At 44.4% G+C, this 20,110-nt stretch overlaps 1 protein-coding gene and 2 pseudogenes across 1 annotated transcript; 1 reads left to right on the top strand and 2 right to left on the bottom strand.

The window, feature by feature from the left end:
- Positions 1-5,731: 5,731 nt before the first annotated feature.
- On the bottom strand, positions 5,732-6,056 carry LOC133887343 (glutaredoxin-C10-like; annotated as a pseudogene).
- Positions 6,057-9,552: 3,496 nt separating this feature from the next.
- LOC133886101 (lipase-like) lies at positions 9,553-13,076 on the bottom strand (annotated as a pseudogene).
- Positions 13,077-17,006: 3,930 nt separating this feature from the next.
- On the top strand, positions 17,007-20,110 carry LOC133887090 (disease resistance protein Pik-2-like). The gene is made up of 2 exons (XM_062327007.1): positions 17,007-17,406; positions 18,182-20,110. The coding sequence occupies exons 1-2, from the start codon at positions 17,007-17,009 to the stop codon at positions 19,543-19,545; spliced, it is 1,764 nt and encodes a 587-aa protein (XP_062182991.1). The 3' UTR covers positions 19,546-20,110.

The raw sequence follows: 20,110 nt of genomic DNA, 5'->3' as shown, positions 1-20,110 counted from the left end.
GAGCTATGCCCAAGCACCCTCTTCCCGGCACTGTTCATCTTGGGTCGTCGGGGGACTCGGGTGCCCGGGGGCCACTACTCCTGGCCCCGAGCACCCTCTCCCGGTACTATTGGCTTCGTGTCTTCGGGGAGCTCGGGTACCCGGGGGCCACATATCCGTGGCCCCGAGCACGCTGCCGCCCGGAACTGTCTTCTTCAGGTCCTCGGGGAACCAAGTGCTCGGGGGCCACTGATCACGGCCCCGAGCACTCTCTCCCGGTACCGTTCATGTCGGGTCTTCGGGGGACTCCGAGCACTCGGGGGCCACTGACCCGGGCCCTGAGTACTCGCTCTCGGAACTTGGCTTCTCTTGCTATCGGGGAACCTGGGTGCTCGGGGGCCACTGTTCACGGCCCCGAGCACCGTCTCTCGGAGCTTGTCTTCCTTGGGCCCTCGGGGACCTCCCGGGGAGGTGACCCCTAAGGCATGGCGCCACGTGGCACTGCTGCTGACCTGGCCCCGGGAATCGGGGAACCCCCGATCCCATTTCGCCGACACCCACCAATACAGATTTACCAATCATAAGGCACATATGGGCCAGCACCAAACTGCACACAAGGCACTACACTTGAATGCAACATTCAGGAACAGTTCAGATTAGCAAATTGTGAGGTTAGCCTGAGCAAAGATGGAATATGAGTACATGATTAGCAATCATTGGAGGATCTAAACACCAAAAGGTGAAACCTCGTTAAGAGATACATCTAAAACACATTCTGGAGCTAAAATCAAATGTCACACTATGAAGCTTTCACCCATAACATCCCAGGATGTATGTTCACCATATAGTTCTCCTGCTAGCTATAGTGGACAACAAATATATATCCTTTCTCTTACAGTGGGCAACAAACAAAAATAAAGATATTTTCCCCCATTAGCTGAACTATTTCATCCTAAACACATATGGAATAACCAAATGTGAAAAAAAATGTTTTTGAACTTTGTTTCAATCAGTTTTTAAAAATAGATCCTTCCACAACAAATTCTCAAATCTGCCATGGCAAAACAACACTGCCGCACGAGTAGCCTCACTTAGCTGACACTCTCCTATGGCCAAATGGTTCATTTTTTGAAATGAAGTTATTAGGGAGTTTGCTTTTAAAATTTTAATACAAAAAGTTTCAAAAAAATAAAATTATCTCCAATTCAAGAAAGGAATTATAACTTATGACATGGCAGTACTCATTTCATGCATGCTTTCTAATTTATTTGACAAAAAAACCTTGATTTCTGGAACAAACCTGATCAAAATAAAATGCTTTATGGATGCTTATGAGATGATGATGCTGCTGCTGTCTCATCTTCTTTGTAGCTCATTTCTTCCTCCCTTTTGTAGTCATGGAAATAAAAAATAATATTAGTGTTGTGGGCCGGAAAGAAGAGCATTTCCTAGCCATGTCAATGCAAAGAAAACATTAGTGTTCTTGCTTACTGATAGAAATACATATATACAAGAGTAATCATTAACAAGCTCATGAATGTAAGGAAAAGAAAGGTTCGTTGGTACATAAGTTGAAATATGACACAATGACAACTACATACTATATTATCGAACAATTGTAACTGAAGCAGAGACGGAGTTCCACTGGGGCCCCTCAACATTTGTTCCAGTACATAGTAAAAAGTAGCAGTATTTTAGGTGATTTTGTTAATGAAGCTTCAAAGTGGCCCCTTATAGTTTTGGGTCTAAGCTCCGTCTCTGAACTGAAGACTAAGTTAAGCAAGCCAAGCTACAGTGCTGCTCACGATGGACATCAGAAATTCAGAAGATGATGCTGTCTTTTCAATATTTTGAGATATATATATATAAGAGTAATCATTAACAGGCTCATGAATGTAAGGAAAAGAAAGGTTCGTTGGTACATATATTGAAATATGACATAATGACAACTACATACTATATTATCGAACAATTGTAACTGAAGCAAAGACGGAGTTTCACTGGGGCCCCTCAACATTTATTCCAGTACATAGTAAAAAGTAGCAGTATTTTAGGTGATTTTGCTAATTAAGCTTCAAAGTGGCCCCTTATAGTTTTGGGTCTAAGCTCCATCTCTGAACTGAAGACTAAGTTAAGCAAGCAAAGCTGCAGTGCTGCTCACGATGGACATCAGCAATTCAGAAGATGATGCTGTCTTTTCAATATTTTGAGATATATATATATATATATACATATATATTGAGGTGAAGTGAAATTAGTCTACCAATCCTCATTACGAAAAGCAGCAGAGCAGTGGAAGGCTACTTACCAACATAACCAAGGCCTCACCTGGAACGCCCCCCTTGCAAAATCTAATCCACATACATCAAGATCCATCACAGGAGAAAAAAGTAAAGTAGGAAAAAAAACACATAAAAACCAAAGACTTCCAACCTCATACGCCCAGATCGAGGAATAGTTGCACCTTCCAACCTCATACTCGTCCAGATCGAGGCCTACATTGATGTGGAGAGAAGCAGGAGAGCAGTACCAGCAAAGCCAAGCAAGGAGCAGCCAGATCCGGTCTTAGGATTTGGTGGAATTGGGGATTTTGGTAGCAAGGAGAGTCGAAGGGGTCATTTTTATATGGTTGTGTACAAAGGATGATCAAGTTCACCTGCGGCGCTGGTGGTCGGGTGCTCGTCGTCGTGGTGCTCGGTGTCGCTCATGGTAGGGGCTGCCGCTGCCCTACCACCACCGCCTCCCCGCCCCGCGATGGCACCAGTAGCCACAAACCCTAGACCACGACGCCCTCAAGCCCCCAATCGGCGCAGGAATTCGCGAACTTGAGAGTCACCGGGGCTGGATTGGAGCAACTTAAATAAAAATCACGAGGCGGAGAGGAAAAGGCAAGGCCAAGCGTCGAGGCGGTGGGGGAGAAGGGCGATTCCCCCCAGGATTTTCGCCACGCAGGAGCGCTGTGTCAGCGGACGGATCTCCAACTGCGAGATCGGTGAGGGTGGGCGGCGTCCAGCCTCGTTCCCGGTGCCGATGATGGCTGCGGCGCTGTGATCTGGCGAGGGTGGCGGCGGCGGCGGCAGCGGACATGCGTAGGGGAGGGGACACGAGGGGCTAGATGGGGAGGCAAAGGTTTTTGCTGCGGTGGTGGTGGACACTCAACGCGTCAACACCCGCGTCGGTGTGGCGGTAGAACGGGGAGGCGCGATGGCGGCGGGGAAGCGGGGGCGCAACTGCTGGCAGGGGAGCTAAACGCGGAGGCGGATGTGCGAGCGCGATCGGACGGGTGAGGAGCCTCCGATCTTTCGATCATGGCTGACGATACATGGGTTACTGATTTTTTAAATAGGGAGATTTTGCGTTCACTGTGTTGTGCTTTATTGGTGCCCTGTGATTAGTGGCTTACACTTTGTATAGTTCTGTTGGAGAGAATTTTTGCTCTATGTGCTCTGTTGGGTGGGCGCCCTTGTGCTTGGTCTGGTGAGTGCTGGTGCCCTTGTGGCGCCTTGAGCTCTCTGTTGCCTTTGGCCTTGCTGGTAGGCGCCTTTGTTGGTGCTGTTGTGCTGGCCGTTTGGGGCGCCCTGCTGTACTGTGCCGATTGGGCTCCCTCTGTTGAGTGTTGGAGGCCGGTTGGTACTGTGTAGTTGATTTTATTAGAGTTTTATACTTGATCATTAACTTGGATAGGTCGGCCTAACTTTAGAGGTGATTTGTTACACTAATCGGTAAATCTTAGTATGCGTTGGATGGCCGTTAATTCGGTAACCCGCACTGAGAGCAATCTCTTTGTTTTAACACTTGTTCAGTTGGTACATGTGTTACTTTACCTCTTATTGTCAACTGCCTTCCTTGATACATTTATTTTCATGAGTGGCTTATGTTCTTTCATATATGCTTTTGAAATGCTCAAGTAGTTGTAACTTAAACTACCATTTTAACTGCTGGCGGTTCAACTTATGCATCCACACCTGGAATCTGTATATACTTTTAGCTATATAGATGTATAGTGCTTCAGTGTCGGCGGTCCGCACTCTCATACCTTGATTGGTATCTTGCGCAAGATTGGATATGATTACCTTGTACCACCCTACCATTCAACAAGTAAATTGACCACTATGTCCAGATTGGTATCTTGCGCAAGATTGGTATCTGGTCGATCTCCTGCTCTCTAACGAGGGAGTACAATCGTACTTCCTCGTTAGAGAGCAGGAGATCAGCCAGAGATGCAGAACAGTGGGGAAAAGGTCATGGGTTGTCACGCTGGCGCTGCAAAGAAGGCGAGGACTCCAAGGAAGGTGGCCAAGCAGGACGTGCAGGAAGAGGAAGGAGAGACTACCTGACATTCTCCATGGATCCCGACGTGTTGGATTTTGGCCTGGAACGAGCCGAGCCGACTGGCGCGTACCAACCTCTCTCTTACAGACAAAGATATCCAAAATGTCCAACGTGACATGTGCCGGTTTATTATGCACGAAGTCATCCACAGGAGTGGCAAATTCTTTGATCTCGGAGGCGAATTAGCTAGCCATCCGAGGCTTTGTGAGTGGGAGAAGAAATACTCTTAGCAATATAGGCTTGTGATGTAAAAATACTTGTGAATATTATTGTACTTGTGTTAAATATTGAAATCTGTAATGTTGAAATCTGTATTGAAACTGTGTGAAATCTGGAGGGAATTGTCCTTATGTCACCCGCCTGTGGAAATCTTTATATCTATAGATGGAAGCTAAATTGGGCCGCCTGTGAAAAACCATTTCCACATGCGGTTCACTTAAGGAACCGTCTATGAAAAAGGTTTTCACAGGCAGTTCCGTAAGAGGACTGCATGTGAAAATCGTTCATTTCCACAGGCCTTCGATCCCAGACGGGTTGGCTAAACGCCTGTGGAAATTGGTTACAACTCGCCTCTAAAAATCACTTTCATAGTAGTGCACACCAGCTGAGCTCCAGCAGGACCAGCAGCAAGAACTGGCGGCGGCGGTGCTACTAGGGTCTAGCTCGCGAGCTAAACGAGCTGGCTTGAGCTACTAACAAGTCGAGCCCAACTGAACATTTAGTTTGTTTCCTTAATGGCCGAGCCGAGCCAACTCGGTATGTTAACGAGCTGGAGCGAGCCGAATCATAAAAAGCCGAGCTGGCTCCATATCCAGCCTTACGGTACGTACGTACGTGCTCCGATCCGTACCTGCAGCTCAGCTCGCTAGCTCTGCATGTTCTTCGATCAGTAAAATGATCGATCGCGTGTTCTTCGAATCAACATCTACATGTACCATATTACAATTTACGTACACTTCAAAACTGAATACTAATCCAGATGCAATAATGCGCGGATTTGAACTGTTAATTTGCACATTGTTTTTCCTCCGAATTTATTCCTGTTTCTCTTCATGACCATTTTTGTGATTCTTACCGTGCACAAATTTTTATGATTCTGTGTTTTTGGATCTTTGAATCCTATCCAGGCATGACATTGTTATAATTTATACACGTATTTCTTAAAAATTGACTACCAAAGTTTGAATAGTAGAATACCAAACATAGCGACATTGTTTGAAAACAGTGGTAGTATTATTCTCAACACAGGGCATACAAAACCTGGCATTCAGGCACACTTCTACATGATTTTTTTCTCTCTCTTTTTTTGCGTTCTTCTCACCTTTTTATTATTCGTGTATACACATCTGGCGAGAAAGAAAAAAAAAAAGCTAGCCATGCATGCACGCGCGTGCATCCATGCGGACGTTCTCGATCGATCCTACAGCCAGAGCGCGCCGGCGATCTTGAGCATGGGCACGAGCTCGCCGGCGAGGTGCAGCGCCATGACCCTGTTGATCCCACCGACGAGGTTGCCGCCCACGAACACCGCCGGCACGGAGGGGGAACCGCGGCCGCCGCCGAGCCTCCTGGCGAGCTCCCGCTCCATCTCTCTACCCCTGGGGGTCCCTGTCCAGCTCGTGCACAGCCACGTTCACGCCCAGGTTGCCCAGCAGCGACGTCACGGCGTGGCACATGCTGCAGTTGCTCACCGTGAACACCACCACCACCGCACGCTCCGACGCCAGCTTCGCCACGCGGTCCATTAGCTAGCTATTATCTTCCACGTACGGCGATCAGAACGTTCTAGAGGCTTCTAGACGATTTGGAAGATGATGTGTGCGTGGCTGGTTTCTTGCTGATGGCCGTGTGCATGGCTTGCGTTTTATAGGCTGGAAAATATGTTGCCACCTACTTGCAGTGGATAAAGATTCTATAGAAATTAATACTAGTAGCATTTTCTAAACATGTTACTCCCTCCGGTTTTAAATACTTGACGTTTGATCAAGATCCGATCAAATTTTTAAAATTTTAACCGTCAATAACTTTCAAAATATAGTTATAATATATATTAAAATTATAATATTATAAAAGTATTTTTCAAAACAAATCTATACGTATGATTTTTATGTTTTTAAACTAAATATTTTAAAAGCTATTGACGGTCAAAATTTTAAAAGTTTGACTGGATTTTGATCAAAACGTAAAGTATTTAAAACCGGAGGGAGTAATATGCATATATGGAACGTATATAGCTAGATTTGGTTCTTCTATAACTGCTAAATGATTCTTCTAATCCAATGCAGGTTAAAGATTGGGCAGTTTTTGATAAATCCATGTTGGTGTTCATGCATGAGGGCCCTAAGAACATTGGAATCTCTCCTCATGAGTCACCAGTTGACATCTTGCAAAACTTCATATAAATACGCCTAAAACTCAAAAAGAAGAGGACCTTTTCACTGAGCATGAGGATATATAGAACAGTATAGATATTTGTGGATTTTCTTCAGGGTAGAAAAGGATTGCTCCGTTACAGACTAGAAAATATATTGCCACAATAATGGCTTGAAGGTGAGGTGCTTTATCCACACCATCCAATTTTGCACTAAGATATGAGATCTGTGCATTGCACATAGGAAAAAGAATATGTGCACCGCACAAATCTCAGTGCAAAATGAGTGGTGGAACAAGCCATCTCACCCCGCATGCTCTTTGGGAAAATCCTGGTTGGTTACTGTAGAATCGAATATGCACAAAATACCCAATCAGAGGGGGTGAATGATTGCGGAAAATAAATTCAAAGATTAACTAATCCAAATCGAAACTCAATTTAAACTCGGTATTCCACTCGAAATAGATTGCACAAGCTCTACTAAAAATAATGTAGAGAAATATCTGCTGGTCGGATTGCTCTCAATTTTGGCCAGCAGAAACTAGATTCAAATACGAAACTAACCACACAAGAATCGAGTAAATCGAATATGTGGATCAAGAATTATGCTTAGTCGAAGCAGACTATATCAACCAGAATCGAGTAGATCAAAATCTAGTCGAGTTGACAAAAAGATACTCGAGATCAAACCAAATCCACTCGAAATTTTCTCAGATCAAACACTAGATATTCTAGCAAGGTTTTGGATGGATAAAACTAAGATGAAACTTGATAAAAGCACGAGATTAATCGAAAACCAAAACCAAACATGCAGAATATAGAACATAAAGAAAATTCTGAATCAGCAACTCATCAACTTACGAAACTTGATTTTCATTGCATAGATGAGTTTACAAGATGCCTCTCCAAAGCATCCAACAAGGATTTCTACGAAATCCCAAAACAACTCTCTCTCGAGTTTCTTTTTCGTTCTGCTCTTGTGTTATATATATCTCTACGCAATACAACAGACCTCTCTATTTATAGGGTAGCCACAAGCACAACCATGATTGAATCGAACTACAACTCCTCGTCGTATTCAATCTGGTCTCTATCCTCCGATAATCACAAGAGGACAAACAATTTCCGCTAATTAAGCTAATTAGCCAACAACTCCTACGTAATCATGCATGCACATCTCCCATGTATACATGCATATACGTAACCAACTCAGAGTCCGTCTCCGACACTAACTCTTGTCTCAAGTCCAGCCACCACACAACTCCCTCGTGCCTGCTCCGACTCGAACAAGAATTCGTCTTCACGTCTTCTCACGATCAGATCGCCTCCAGCGTCCATTGTGAAACCTTGTCTCCATATGCATTGTTCTCTTAATTCGAACGTCCTGCATGACATCCTCGATCACCACGACCTTAATTCCTCCTGAACCTAGTCGCCGAACCTCAGTTCCTCCCTGAACTTAGTTCGCCGATCCGTCATCGACCACGTTCGCCTTCGAGCAACATCTGCACATGAATCAAACAACAATCGAGTACGAGCACAAATCCTTCCCGACTTGACTCAAGATCAGTTCACGCAGCACCACGCAAACTCCAAGCAAACCAACACGCTAACATAAGCATACTCAACTAATGATAACGCATCAAACCAACTATGCTATCCAAGCATATCTTAGCCACTCATGAACATCAACCGAATGTCATTATGCTAAATCACTTTGCTCTGCCAATTTCATCAAGCAAACCAATTTTTCATCACAAGATCTCACAGTTACAGACTTACACAGTTTATAAGCACAGTCTTGGAAGGATATAGATGCATATATTAGCACTTGCACATACAGTTAAAGTATTGATTTACACATGTAAACATAGTAGAGATAAGCTCAAAGTTATGAGCACAATGCAACTTTGTTCTGCTCTTGTGGTGCAATGCATGCCAACCAAATGCAATCTGAAACTTCGTGTGACTAGTAGTTGCCACTGTTCCTCTTCAGTTATGTGAAAAACTGAAACATGCCCTGCATCACTGATAACCTGAGAGTTCAGACCAAACACAGAAGTCCATAAAAAAACCAAATGGCGCCGACAACAACACGGCAACGCTTTGTCACATGACAGTATGACAGAAGGATCTGATTCCTCCAGCTAAGAGCAGCCACTTTCCATAGGAGGGATCAGGCTCCTCTTCATGTTCAGAATAGCATCTTCAGACAGAGAGCTTGCAGTCTCATTCAGTCCCTCACACAGTCACACTCTCTCTTCTGACCTAATCCACAGTGGCAGAATCTGCCCCATTTACAATCTCTTGTTGTTTCTGAATAGTTTCGCCATTATTGCTGATCAAATCATCAGCCGGACCTTATCAGATAAATCTGCGCAATTTGCTATATCTTGTTCCCTCTGAAGATTTTCACCATAATTCCTGAACACATCATCAATGCTGTGTAAGGGATGCTATGGTATGGCGCGGAGATCCGAACGTGCGATCTTGCATTACATATCTTCAGCACATGCTGTGTAAGGGATGCTATGGTACAGTCACCGTTGACATGCACCGATGCATCTTCTTATGTATGATGCAAACCTCAGGACAAGCAAATGACAATGGAGAATATCTGGATAGATATGTATCCTTATCCTCAAGATCTGCCTTGGCAGTGCTGACCATCTGTAGAACTTTGCATCTTGAGATTCTTCCCTGAGTTTGATCAGTTCTTGGCTCCCCATGTATGCAAGGGGCTACATTATTTGTTCTGCAAATGCATATCTGACACAAAGGTAAAGGTGAGGTGAAATGCTGAGAGAAAATTTGGAAATATCTCAAGGTAGAATCACAATGAGTGAAAGACCAAACAAGGGGTACCATCAAATATTTTCATTACTTAAGCTTGTCATATATTTTCATATACAACAATTAAGGCATACATACAATGTTATGGAGCTTACATGTGCAATTCTCACTTGAGCAAAGGGGGCACATTTAAAAGGTGAGCCTCTCCTTATCCTCAGGAGAGCTCCTTGAGCACCCAGTATGTCTACATTTCATGAACTATACACAAAATGAAAACAAAATACTGTACAAGGGTGTATTTTCCTGGCATACAAAGTTACATAGATTCTAGGGCACGTGGTTCTTGTGGATATCTTGACAAGATGATGGTTCCATCAACTTCAAGAATGTAACTGTATGCTGAGTTGGCTGCACCAATCACAAATTGACAGGTTCCCCTTGAATCAGCATGTAGTGTGACGCCGTAGTACTCAAGATGATCTGCTACACTTATCCCATAGACCGATCTTTTCAAGCAAAAGCAAACAATAAGCAACACAGGGAAGAACATAAATGTCCAGAAATATGAGGCCGTGAGAGGCAGATATATACCTGCTGCAGGTTGGGTCCTCACCAGAACCATCACAAATTGTCTCATTTCTGGTAACTACATTTCCTTCTATGGTCTCATGAAGCCAAACCTGAAGAGAAACAAATGCAGAAGAAATGGATGACAATATGACACAACAGTGCTCTGCAGAAACTTCAGTACACGTATGCACCTTCGTAGATTCTTTTCAAGTAACGAATGCATACCTCTCTCGCAAAGTGATGATATGTCCATTCACCTAGGTAATAATAATATGGTGGTAAATGTGGCACAACATCATTCTGATGGGTCACACGGATTGTTCTTGGGACTTGTTCACTGAAGTATGAAGCAAAAGCAGGATTGCCTACCCGAGGCTGTCCAAAAGTCATGAGCTCAACTTCTTGTGATCCAAACTTAACCTGTAACAGAACAGGCAAGATATGAGTTCATTGAATCCAACAATCTACATATATTATAATAATACAATCTTATCATGAAAGAAGCATAGGTTTAATCCTAGGTTTGTAGAGTATATTACCATTTGATGCAATAAACCAAGAACTCCATTAGATATACATAATAACTTATATCACAAGAAGGAACTTAGCTGTTTCTAATGTTGTGGTAGGAGGAAACCTTATTCTGCATGTATTTCCATAACAGCTCATGAAAAAACCAAAAGTATCCAGATTCGAGGATTAAATATGTCCACACAACACATAGAGATCCAGATGGCCTAAAGTACTTACAGAAAGATCAAGGGCACAGAATGAAGCTAAAGCACCTCCCATGGAGTGACCCACAACATTTATGGGTAGTGTTCCATATGTTTTCCTTGCCCATTGAATAGATTTCAAGATCTCATGCCGCAGAGTTGTATTATAATATGCCGAATAAAACCCATGATGGACCTGCAACATGAGGCAGACAAGCAGCAAGCAAACAAGAGTTATTGCTAATTCAATGATAACTCTTAAAAATGATAAATACTTGACTGGTGGAGTTACCATTGCATCAGGCATGCCTGGATAAGTCACATCGAGCTGCTTCCAGAAGAGATCTTCAATCCAGTTGGAGACACTTTGCAAGTAAAATTCCAAGGCAACCAATCAAAGAGATGTGAACATTGAATGCTTCTTGATAGCATATTCATAAGTTTTGAAAGAGTAAACTTTATGACTGAAAACGAAATTGGAATACTTTGTTACATAGAAACAGATAAAAAGGTGATGACTGAGAGCATGTGTCCATATGGTACAAGTCTTGGTCACTAATACGCTATGTTTAATTCAACATTTTCTGTACCTGTGTTGTTGAGTGCCTCTAAACGCAATGATTATGGATCATGGATCAGGGGCTACTCCAACAAATGCCTGCTCAATAAACAAATAAACAATTGAACATATTTTTCATTAAACACTGAATGCAAGGAGAAGATTGCAGAAACACCAAAAGATAATGAACCTGTAAGCAGTTCTCCACATCTACAATTATCTCTATCATCTCAAAACCCTGCATCAATAACGCAAAACATAAAGTTTGATGTCAAGGAACATGTTGAATTACTTGCACAAACAGTGCAAGCACCAACTTTAGTGACTCATAAGGGTGTTACCTTTGTGTGACCTTCACACCTTGGACAGGTCCATGTGAGAAGTGATGTTAAGTCAGATGTATAAACCTGAAACATATTTACATAAGCCAAGTCTATAAAACGATTATTTTCATTCAAAAATAAAAAATAAAAACACTAATGTAAGTTTCATCGTAGAACAGGATAGAGATAGTGACTTAAATACTGAACATGATGCGTTGAAAAGGGAGGGTATGACAAGGTGTGGAAAAAGGTGCGGAAGTATCTTAGGGGAAAAAGGGCATGAAGACATTTTCACCATAGAAATTACCTAGCTAGTACAATAGGAAGTTTGATTGGGGGAACTAAATTATGCAGCTGTCAACAGAACCAAGTACCAGCACATTGTTCAAGCAGGAACTTACAGCGGATGCATATTCGACAAGAATATGAGCAAGAGTATGGTTGTAAGAATAACCACCATCAGAACTCTTCATCCTGAGTACTGCATTGGCAAATAAACGTGCAAGCAATTCTGTTAACATTCGCTTGATTTACCGGCACAATAGCACTATAGCAGTAAAAGAAATCCACATGTCAGAGATCAGAACTTAGTGCTGTGATATCCAATGGCATTACCAATTTAGCGCAGCCACTAGTCATTTTGAAATCGCATGGCTCTCTTCTCAATTCTTGCTATGGCATCGACATCTCCATGCACAAATATCGGAATCCTCTCTCCTAATTCCAGTCTACTGTACTGCTTGCAAGTTGCAAGCACGATAACAAGCAAGTATAGTCTGCATCGCAGTTCTGCACCACCTCTAGATAGCGTTTGACACTCTAAACACACTAAGCATTGCTCTAAAGTTAGCAACTTTACCTTTCCCCAATCAAAATTCGCCCACACATTCCTCACATCCCGAAGAAATTTGCAGCCGCGCCAGTCACCACACTAAAAATCACACCTTCCCCAAGCTCCCCCTCATCAACCCCCATCCAATTCACCCGAAACCCCTTCCATGCTCTCGCCTCCTCGCGCTGTGCCGGTACAGCCGCCACAATCCATCAACTCCCCCTAATTGGCCGCCTCTCCAGCTTTCCCCCGAATCGCCCCCTCCCAAGCAACCACGAACCGCCCGGAACCAGCACCGATCACGCAAGAACGAGGTAAGCCGTAGCAACGAAGTAACCCAACCGTGACTCGAACCAAAGAACCGGCGGTCGAGACGGGGAAAAGATCCATCACCTCCTTCCTCCGCCGCCGCCGCCGGAGAAGCGGAGACCAGAATCCCCGCGAGAACCAGCAGCACTGCCATCCGCCCCAGCGAGGCCATCGCCGTCGTCGTCGTCGTCTCTCTCTCTCTCTCGCCCCCACCGGAGGAGACTGGTGAGAAGAAGAGGACGGCGGAAAACCAGGCGAAAAAAAATTACAGAAATTTGCGAGGGCCGTTTCGTGAAGATGCAAAACAGTTGACGGCGACCCGGACGCCTTCGCGGTTGGCGCCTTTGCATTTCTGTGTAGCTACTACCCAATCAGAAACGGCCATGTGTCCTAGTATTTTGCATTTTAGTCCTTGGATTACTCGAAATACGAAGGAGGTATGAACCGAGGAGGAGTCAGTGCCCAGGACGGTATAGCGGGAGAGGTGGAGGGGGCACGAAGAAAACGACCGGGCCTTCTTTCCTGCCTGCCTTGCCGTCAACGGCACTGCGTCGGCCCCATATGTCATGGGCACGGGCTGGGGTTGGTCAACGGTGGATTGCCGTGTGGTTCTAGATTTCGAAATCTAACACCAAATCCAAACGTGTGTGTGTTTCCTTTGACCAATCCAAATTTAGAAGCAAAATGTGGTTTGCATCAATCACCAGCGTGAGGGATGGAAGAGGGATCATTTGCAATAGCTGCATCAGCATCGTCATTACGAGCGAAAAATCCGTTAATAATTTGCCCATAAATTATATTCGCAGCACTAATGCAATCTAATATTATCAACCATCTCGATCGTTTACATTCATGTAGAGCTGGGTGCTCTCGTAACTCTTGGGCTAGCGCTACGCCGCTAACACCTCTTTGATTCCTCTCTGTCTTTGCTCTTGGTGTCCTCGCCAGTGGCGATACGAAAGGGACATCTCTTTTCTTTATCTAATATTATTAAAGTAGTTTCATTTGCAAATAAAGTTCTCTCATAGTTTTGTTCTATTAAGGCTAGTATTTGGTTTCTCCATGGCAACAAGTGCTTTTTGGGATATTTGTTTTCTCCATCTCTTTGGCGGCGGCGATGGAAGTTTTCACGAGTTCTCGTGCGAATATTTGGGAAGGTTTGTTTTGCTAGAGGTATGTAACAGGATTGTTGGTGACGTTCTGGCAAGTGCATTTGGGCCGGAGTGGGGATGTGGTCTCAGGCCGGGAGCACGAGACGTGATGCCCGGATAATTGGGCCGGCCCTGACTAAGCACTGGGAACCATTTGGGCCGGAACTTATTTCGAACCATGTTGATAAATTGTGATTTTTTTGTTTTTATATTTTGAAAATAAAAAATTTGCAAAAGTAGGTGTGTATTTAAAAAAAAATGAAAAAATAGGCGTATGTCTCCCGCAGGAAGGGGGCCTTAACGGGCAATAAGTTAAAAAAAGTAAATAGGTTGCCCTTCCAACAGGTGGCATATTTTAAAAAAAATCGTTCTCTTGCTCTCAAATTCAAAACACTATCGAAATTATCATAAAAAATTCTAAATTTTTTTGGTGGTGTAAAGGATATTATGATCTAGCTCTAAAAAAAGTTCAGACAAAAATATTATTTGTAAGAAACAAAAAAGATAATAAAAATATTTTTTTGTGGTCTTTTTTGTTTCTCATTGTACATATTATATTTGGAGTTGAAATATTTTTGCGAGATAGATTATAGGATCTTCTACACCGTATATATTTTTTCTACTTTTTCATGATTATTTCAATAATGTTTTGAATTTTGATAGTATTGGAATGTTGTATTTTTATTTTTTTAACGTGTCGCCCGTTAGAAGAGCGACAAGTGCATATGACCCTTCTATCGAACCACAGACGCCTATTTTTACAATTTTTCAAAGTGACATCTATTTTTGCAATTTTTTAATTTTTGAAATAAAAAAACAAAAAATTCATAAATCCCCAAGTTTCCATTGGAATGAACTGAAGACCGCCCAGAGCATCATCTGATCGATAGACCTTTTCTCATTTTTACAAAGAACGGACATTGAACAGCAACGAAGACAGCATCCATCACAAATACTTCTGTTCCAGCCACAGGCCCCCTTCTGGAAACTTCAGCCAGGCATCTTGAAGAAAAAAATTTGACATCATTTGGCTCTCAGCTAGTCAATTGGCCTTTCATAGTTGATACTCAAAACACAGCTTATTTGTAGTGTTCCAGATAATTAATCCACCAGAGCCATTTCCATCCCAAATATATCAGCCACATTAGTAGGCCTGTGTTTATTTTCAGACCAAAACCCAAAGCAAGTGGGCATCTGAAACAGCAAAACGAACAATAGTTTAGTTTCATGTCAAAAGCAATGTTCACCTAGACGCTAGACGTGCTTGTCCACCTAGATGCTAGACGTAGATAGACGGTTATCCCATAACTAGCGTCTAGGCTATCTAGACGATGACTAGACGGTCTAGATGCTTTTGTATAGTAGCAGCAAAAATGCAAACAGATAGCTATATGCTCCATACTACAATACTATATTTTCAAGTGAGATTTGAAACATACATTCCAAAGACAGAAATACAACTTCAATCATCCATTATCCTCTAGTTCATCAATCAATAATCATCATAACAATTTCAATTATATGCCTACAGAAGAATATGACAAGTGCTGAGGAGGTGCGGAGGAGTCCACGACGGAGGAGCAGGGGAGCATAGCACAAATCCGGCGGAGAGGAGTTGCGAAGAGGAGGGGACCTGACGAACAATAGTGTGGGCGCGCAGAGCAGGCGTGCGGCTCTGGCGTGGACGCTAGTGTGGGGCGTGACACAGGGGTGATTTCATTCGGCGGTGTGGCGACGGCGATGGAAGACAGATGATGAGAGGAGAGACCGAGAGATGTGGATGGGCAATGAATCGAATCTATTTGGGGCCTCTGTGCGGATGATTAAACCCTAAAGCCTATGCGATAGGCGCGGACGAAAAGTTTCCTCCCACGCGGTTGAAAACTTTCCTCTTGCGTGGCCGTGCTGAGAAGCTCCATTGCCGGGATGGCTGACTAGTCCCTTGTCTGGCCACCTAGTCGCGTCTAGGTATCGTCTAGCACCGTTAACTAGACCGTCTTTGTCCAACGTTGATCGTTTAGACAATCTAGTTGTCTAGAGGTGCGACTACTCTCTAAACTGGACGTCAAGCCCTCGACTAGCGTCTAGTTGTCGTCTAGATGTGCTAGACGATTGTCTACGCGAAAACTAGTCACAAGCGTAGGATTCACCCTTAAGGCCACTCTCAAGGCTTTGTTTTTTAAATGATGTTTAAGATGAGAGAGAGTAATAAATTAATACTAAGAAACAAGCTTCCAATACATGTATGCACGTTGCTAGTTTCTTGAGGTCTTGTAAGGCAATTTATTGTTTCACCGTTATTTATGATTGCTCAAAGAGAGAGCTAGTTATTTTCATAAAAAATAAGTTACTTCTTTCTCATCTTTAAATTACTTGTCATATCATTTTTTTGTTTAGATGGACACCTAATTGATATCTAAGAAACCAGCATTAGGAGTGGCTTGAGGAACCTTGCTGGCAGTTGTCTCCGTTTTAGGCTGTCTTTTGTCCGAATGACACCTCTACAAATTAAGCAGTCACATGTTTACTTTCGCTCTCATTGGCTGATGGGAAGCTTATATGGGAAGCCCATTGGCTGATGGACCATGCATCAAAGCTTGGCACGAGGAATTCATCATTCAAGCTGCATGTGTAACCACAAGCAACAAAAATATTATTCTTTGTCCAGCTCAAGAAGAAGACAAGATATTCTTTCTGGGCCTATTATAAAAGGAAAGAAGAAAGGAGCTAGGGAAAGCTAAAGAGGAAGGTTTTGGTGGCAAAGAAAAAGAAGAAAAACTAAAGAGCATGTCTGAACAAGGCAGCTGCCTCCATCGCAAGCTAAGAAGCTGGTTCCACGATTTTTTGCACGAAAGCTACACCGGACGTGCCTTGCCTAACCAGGCACTTGATCGGCTTGTCCGACGACGACGACGACTGAGATGCTCCCCTAACCATGGAGTTTTCCTGCAGCCATCGTCTAGCTAGACGCTACCACCATTGATCTTTCTCTCATGGAGGCGCCCGGCTGCATGCTTGAGTAGTTCTCAGCCATCAATTTCCACCCGAGTTATAGCTAGAGAGCGGGAGGGATGGCCGGGATGATGCAGGGCGCCGTGGAGTCGCTGCTAGTGCGGCTGACCGCCCTCCTCATCGGCGAGGCTCAGCTGCCGGGCCGCGTCCGCGGCGACGTGCAGTTCATCAAGGACGAGATGGAGAGCATGAACAGTGTGCTCATGCACCTCACCGACGCCCAGCACCGCGCCCACCACGTCCGCACCTGGATGAAGCAGGTCGTCGGCCTCGCCCGAGAATGCGAGGGCTACGTCGACCTCTACGTCCGCCGTGTCGGAGCCCCTGCTGGTGAACGAAGCGCTGCCAACGGCCTCCTGCGGTACTTGCGGCGGCTCCTCCGGCTGCTGCGAACCGTTCCGGCTCGGCACCAGGTGGCCACACGGATCCGGGAGCTCAAGGTCCGGGCGCGGGACGTCAGTGACAGGCGGCTTAGGTATGATATCACCGTCCCGCCCGCACCACCGCCGGACCAAGCAGCTCGCGCCATCGTCGAAAAGCCGGGCGGACCGAGATCATAACACAACTATCCAGACAATTTCCCATTACACCTCAAATGTCTCTTCAGCCAAGGATGATCCCCAGACCTTCCGCGAGGAATTAGAGAGGCTGCCAGGTGACCCACTGATCGTTCTTGATGGTGTCAGGCCAGGGGGTATGAAATATTTATTTGATTACTCACCAGTAGGTCATTACCATTGGGCTCCAAAGTGCTATGTAATAGTGACTACGGAGTATGTTGAACTTGAACCCCTTCCCTTCGAGTTCCGTATATTTGATATTGAATTAGAATCAAAAACACTTCCGGGGTTCTTCCGGCGCAGAGCGCTTGCCCTTGCTAAATCTGGATTCGAGTCCATATTGGACGTTCTACAGGAGTGCTATCCCGATACTTTTGCGCTGCAGATGTTCCTCCATCTACTGTATGTCAATCCTAGCAGGCCTGAGAGGGAGCTTAGCAGGTTACGTGAAGCCCTACAGCAGAACAAAAACAATATCGTTAACACCATGCTCATGTTCTGCTACAACGAATTGCCTACCAATTACAAAACCTGCTTGCTGTACCAGTCTATATTCCCCCATCATCACAGGATTAGGAGGACAGCCTTGGTGAGACGATGGGTTGCCGAAGGACTGATAACTCAAAGAAGTATTGCCAGAGGATTTGATAAGGGCAGGCATGGGATGAACACAGCACTGGAAGATCAAGCAGAGCTCATCTTCGACACGCTAGTCGGTCGAGGGTTTGTTCGTCCAGGAGAGACCAGCACCGCAGGCAAGATCAAGAGCTGCACAGTACATCCTATAGTTCACGAGTTCATTGCCACATATGTAAGCTTCGGGGACACATGTTTGCCGCCTGATGTGGCTCACCGCCTTCCCATTAACAGTGGGATAACACTACAACATGCATCAAATTTTGACCATCCCTTTGGTAGCATCCTAACTCTTATCGAATCTATGCATGGATCTTACGAATGGAAGATCTTGAAGGTGCTGGATCTTGAAGGCTGCGCAGGCTTGAAGAAGAAGCATCTCAAGAATATTTGCAAGGTACTACTCCTCAGGTACTTGAGTCTCAGGAACACAGATGTTACCGGACTACCCAAGCAGATTGAGAAGCTGCAGTGCTTGGAGACGTTGGACATCCGGCAAACAGCAATAAGGGCATTCTCCACAAAATCTGTAACGCTACCGATGCTAAAACACTTGCTCTCAGGCCACACAAACTCTCCAAGCGACAACTCTGATAGGTTTGCAGTTTCATTTGAGGCAGTGCGCCTTCCCAGTGGCATTCGAAGAATGAAACAACTGGAGATATTATCCCATGTTGAAGTTTCCAACAATGTCAACGACTTAACTGACATCAGCCAGTTGCTGCAACTGAAAAAATTGGGTGTGATCCTCCACGGTAAGATAGGTGGCTTGAAACTTCTGTTCCAACAGATTGAGAAACTGTACCTACGCTCCTTGTCAATCCGGGTCAACCAACCGATCAGAAGTGAGAGTGCTCCTGATGCAGAGGTGGTGCCTGCTTTAGTCAATCCTCCAAAACTTCTTGAGAGCCTGAACATCAGTGGTATCGCAGCTGGACTTCCCAGCTGGACTGCAGATCTCAATCAGCTTTCCAAGATAACATTGCGGGAGACTTCCCTGGGGCCAGATGATATAGACATACTTGGCAAGTTAAGAATGCTGCGGTGCCTTAGACTTCTGCACAAGTCATGCACTGAAAGGACGCTCAACTTCAAGGCAGAAGAATTCCAGCGCCTCAGGTCAGTGGTTGTTGAGGGCAGTGACATCACCAACATCAGTTTTGACACTGAAGCAGCTCCTAAGCTTGAGATTATCGTCTGGTCTTTTACCACCATGGAGGCTCTTTCTGGAGTGGACCACCTCCCTAGGTTGAAGAAGCTGGAGCTCAACGGTGACTGCAACCTGGAACCTGTGAGAGCAGCAATTAAAAAGCATCCTAACAATCCTGATCTAGAGCATAACCCACACCATCAACGCCAAGAAGTCGGAACGGCGATGGCAGCCTCGTCCTCATCATCTTAAGCTCGCATCGGTATTTCTCGTTTGATATCTTCGAATAAGGATACAGCTGAAGGGAAAGCCGGGCCATCTCCTTTCAGCATGTATGCCATGTGTTTGGTTTAATTATCTGTACTATCTGGATTTGTACTTTGTTTTTATGTATGCGTGTCTATGTGTGCGAGTGTGAACTGCCCTAGCTGCACTCTATGGTATTCGGTGAGGAATAGGATTTGCGTGTATTCATCACGAACTACTTTGTGTATTGAACTCATTTGATTCTTAATCGATGTCGAGTTTGTGATCTACATACAGATTGACAAAAGAAACTACTATCTATTCTCTGTTAGCTTGGTTCTGTAGAATGTATGTTTACTTTGCTGTCTTGTTGAGTGCAGTTGGTGGTCAGTGACTGGAATGTTGACACCCCCTCTTTTCTCTGTTAGATTTATGTGATCTTCCTTTCAAGACACTTCAACAATTCCACTTGTTCCTAGTAACCTCGTTCAAACTGTCTCTGCTATAATTTTGTTAAGTGATGCTGAATAAGTCTGTGTGCTTGTGACGAATGGAAGAACAAAACTGATGC

The sequence above is a fragment of the Phragmites australis genome, chromosome 12 (genome assembly GCF_958298935.1).
Source record: "Phragmites australis chromosome 12, lpPhrAust1.1, whole genome shotgun sequence".
Classification (NCBI taxonomy): Eukaryota; Viridiplantae; Streptophyta; class Magnoliopsida; order Poales; family Poaceae; genus Phragmites; species Phragmites australis.
This window is presented reverse-complemented; position numbering and strand designations above follow the sequence as displayed.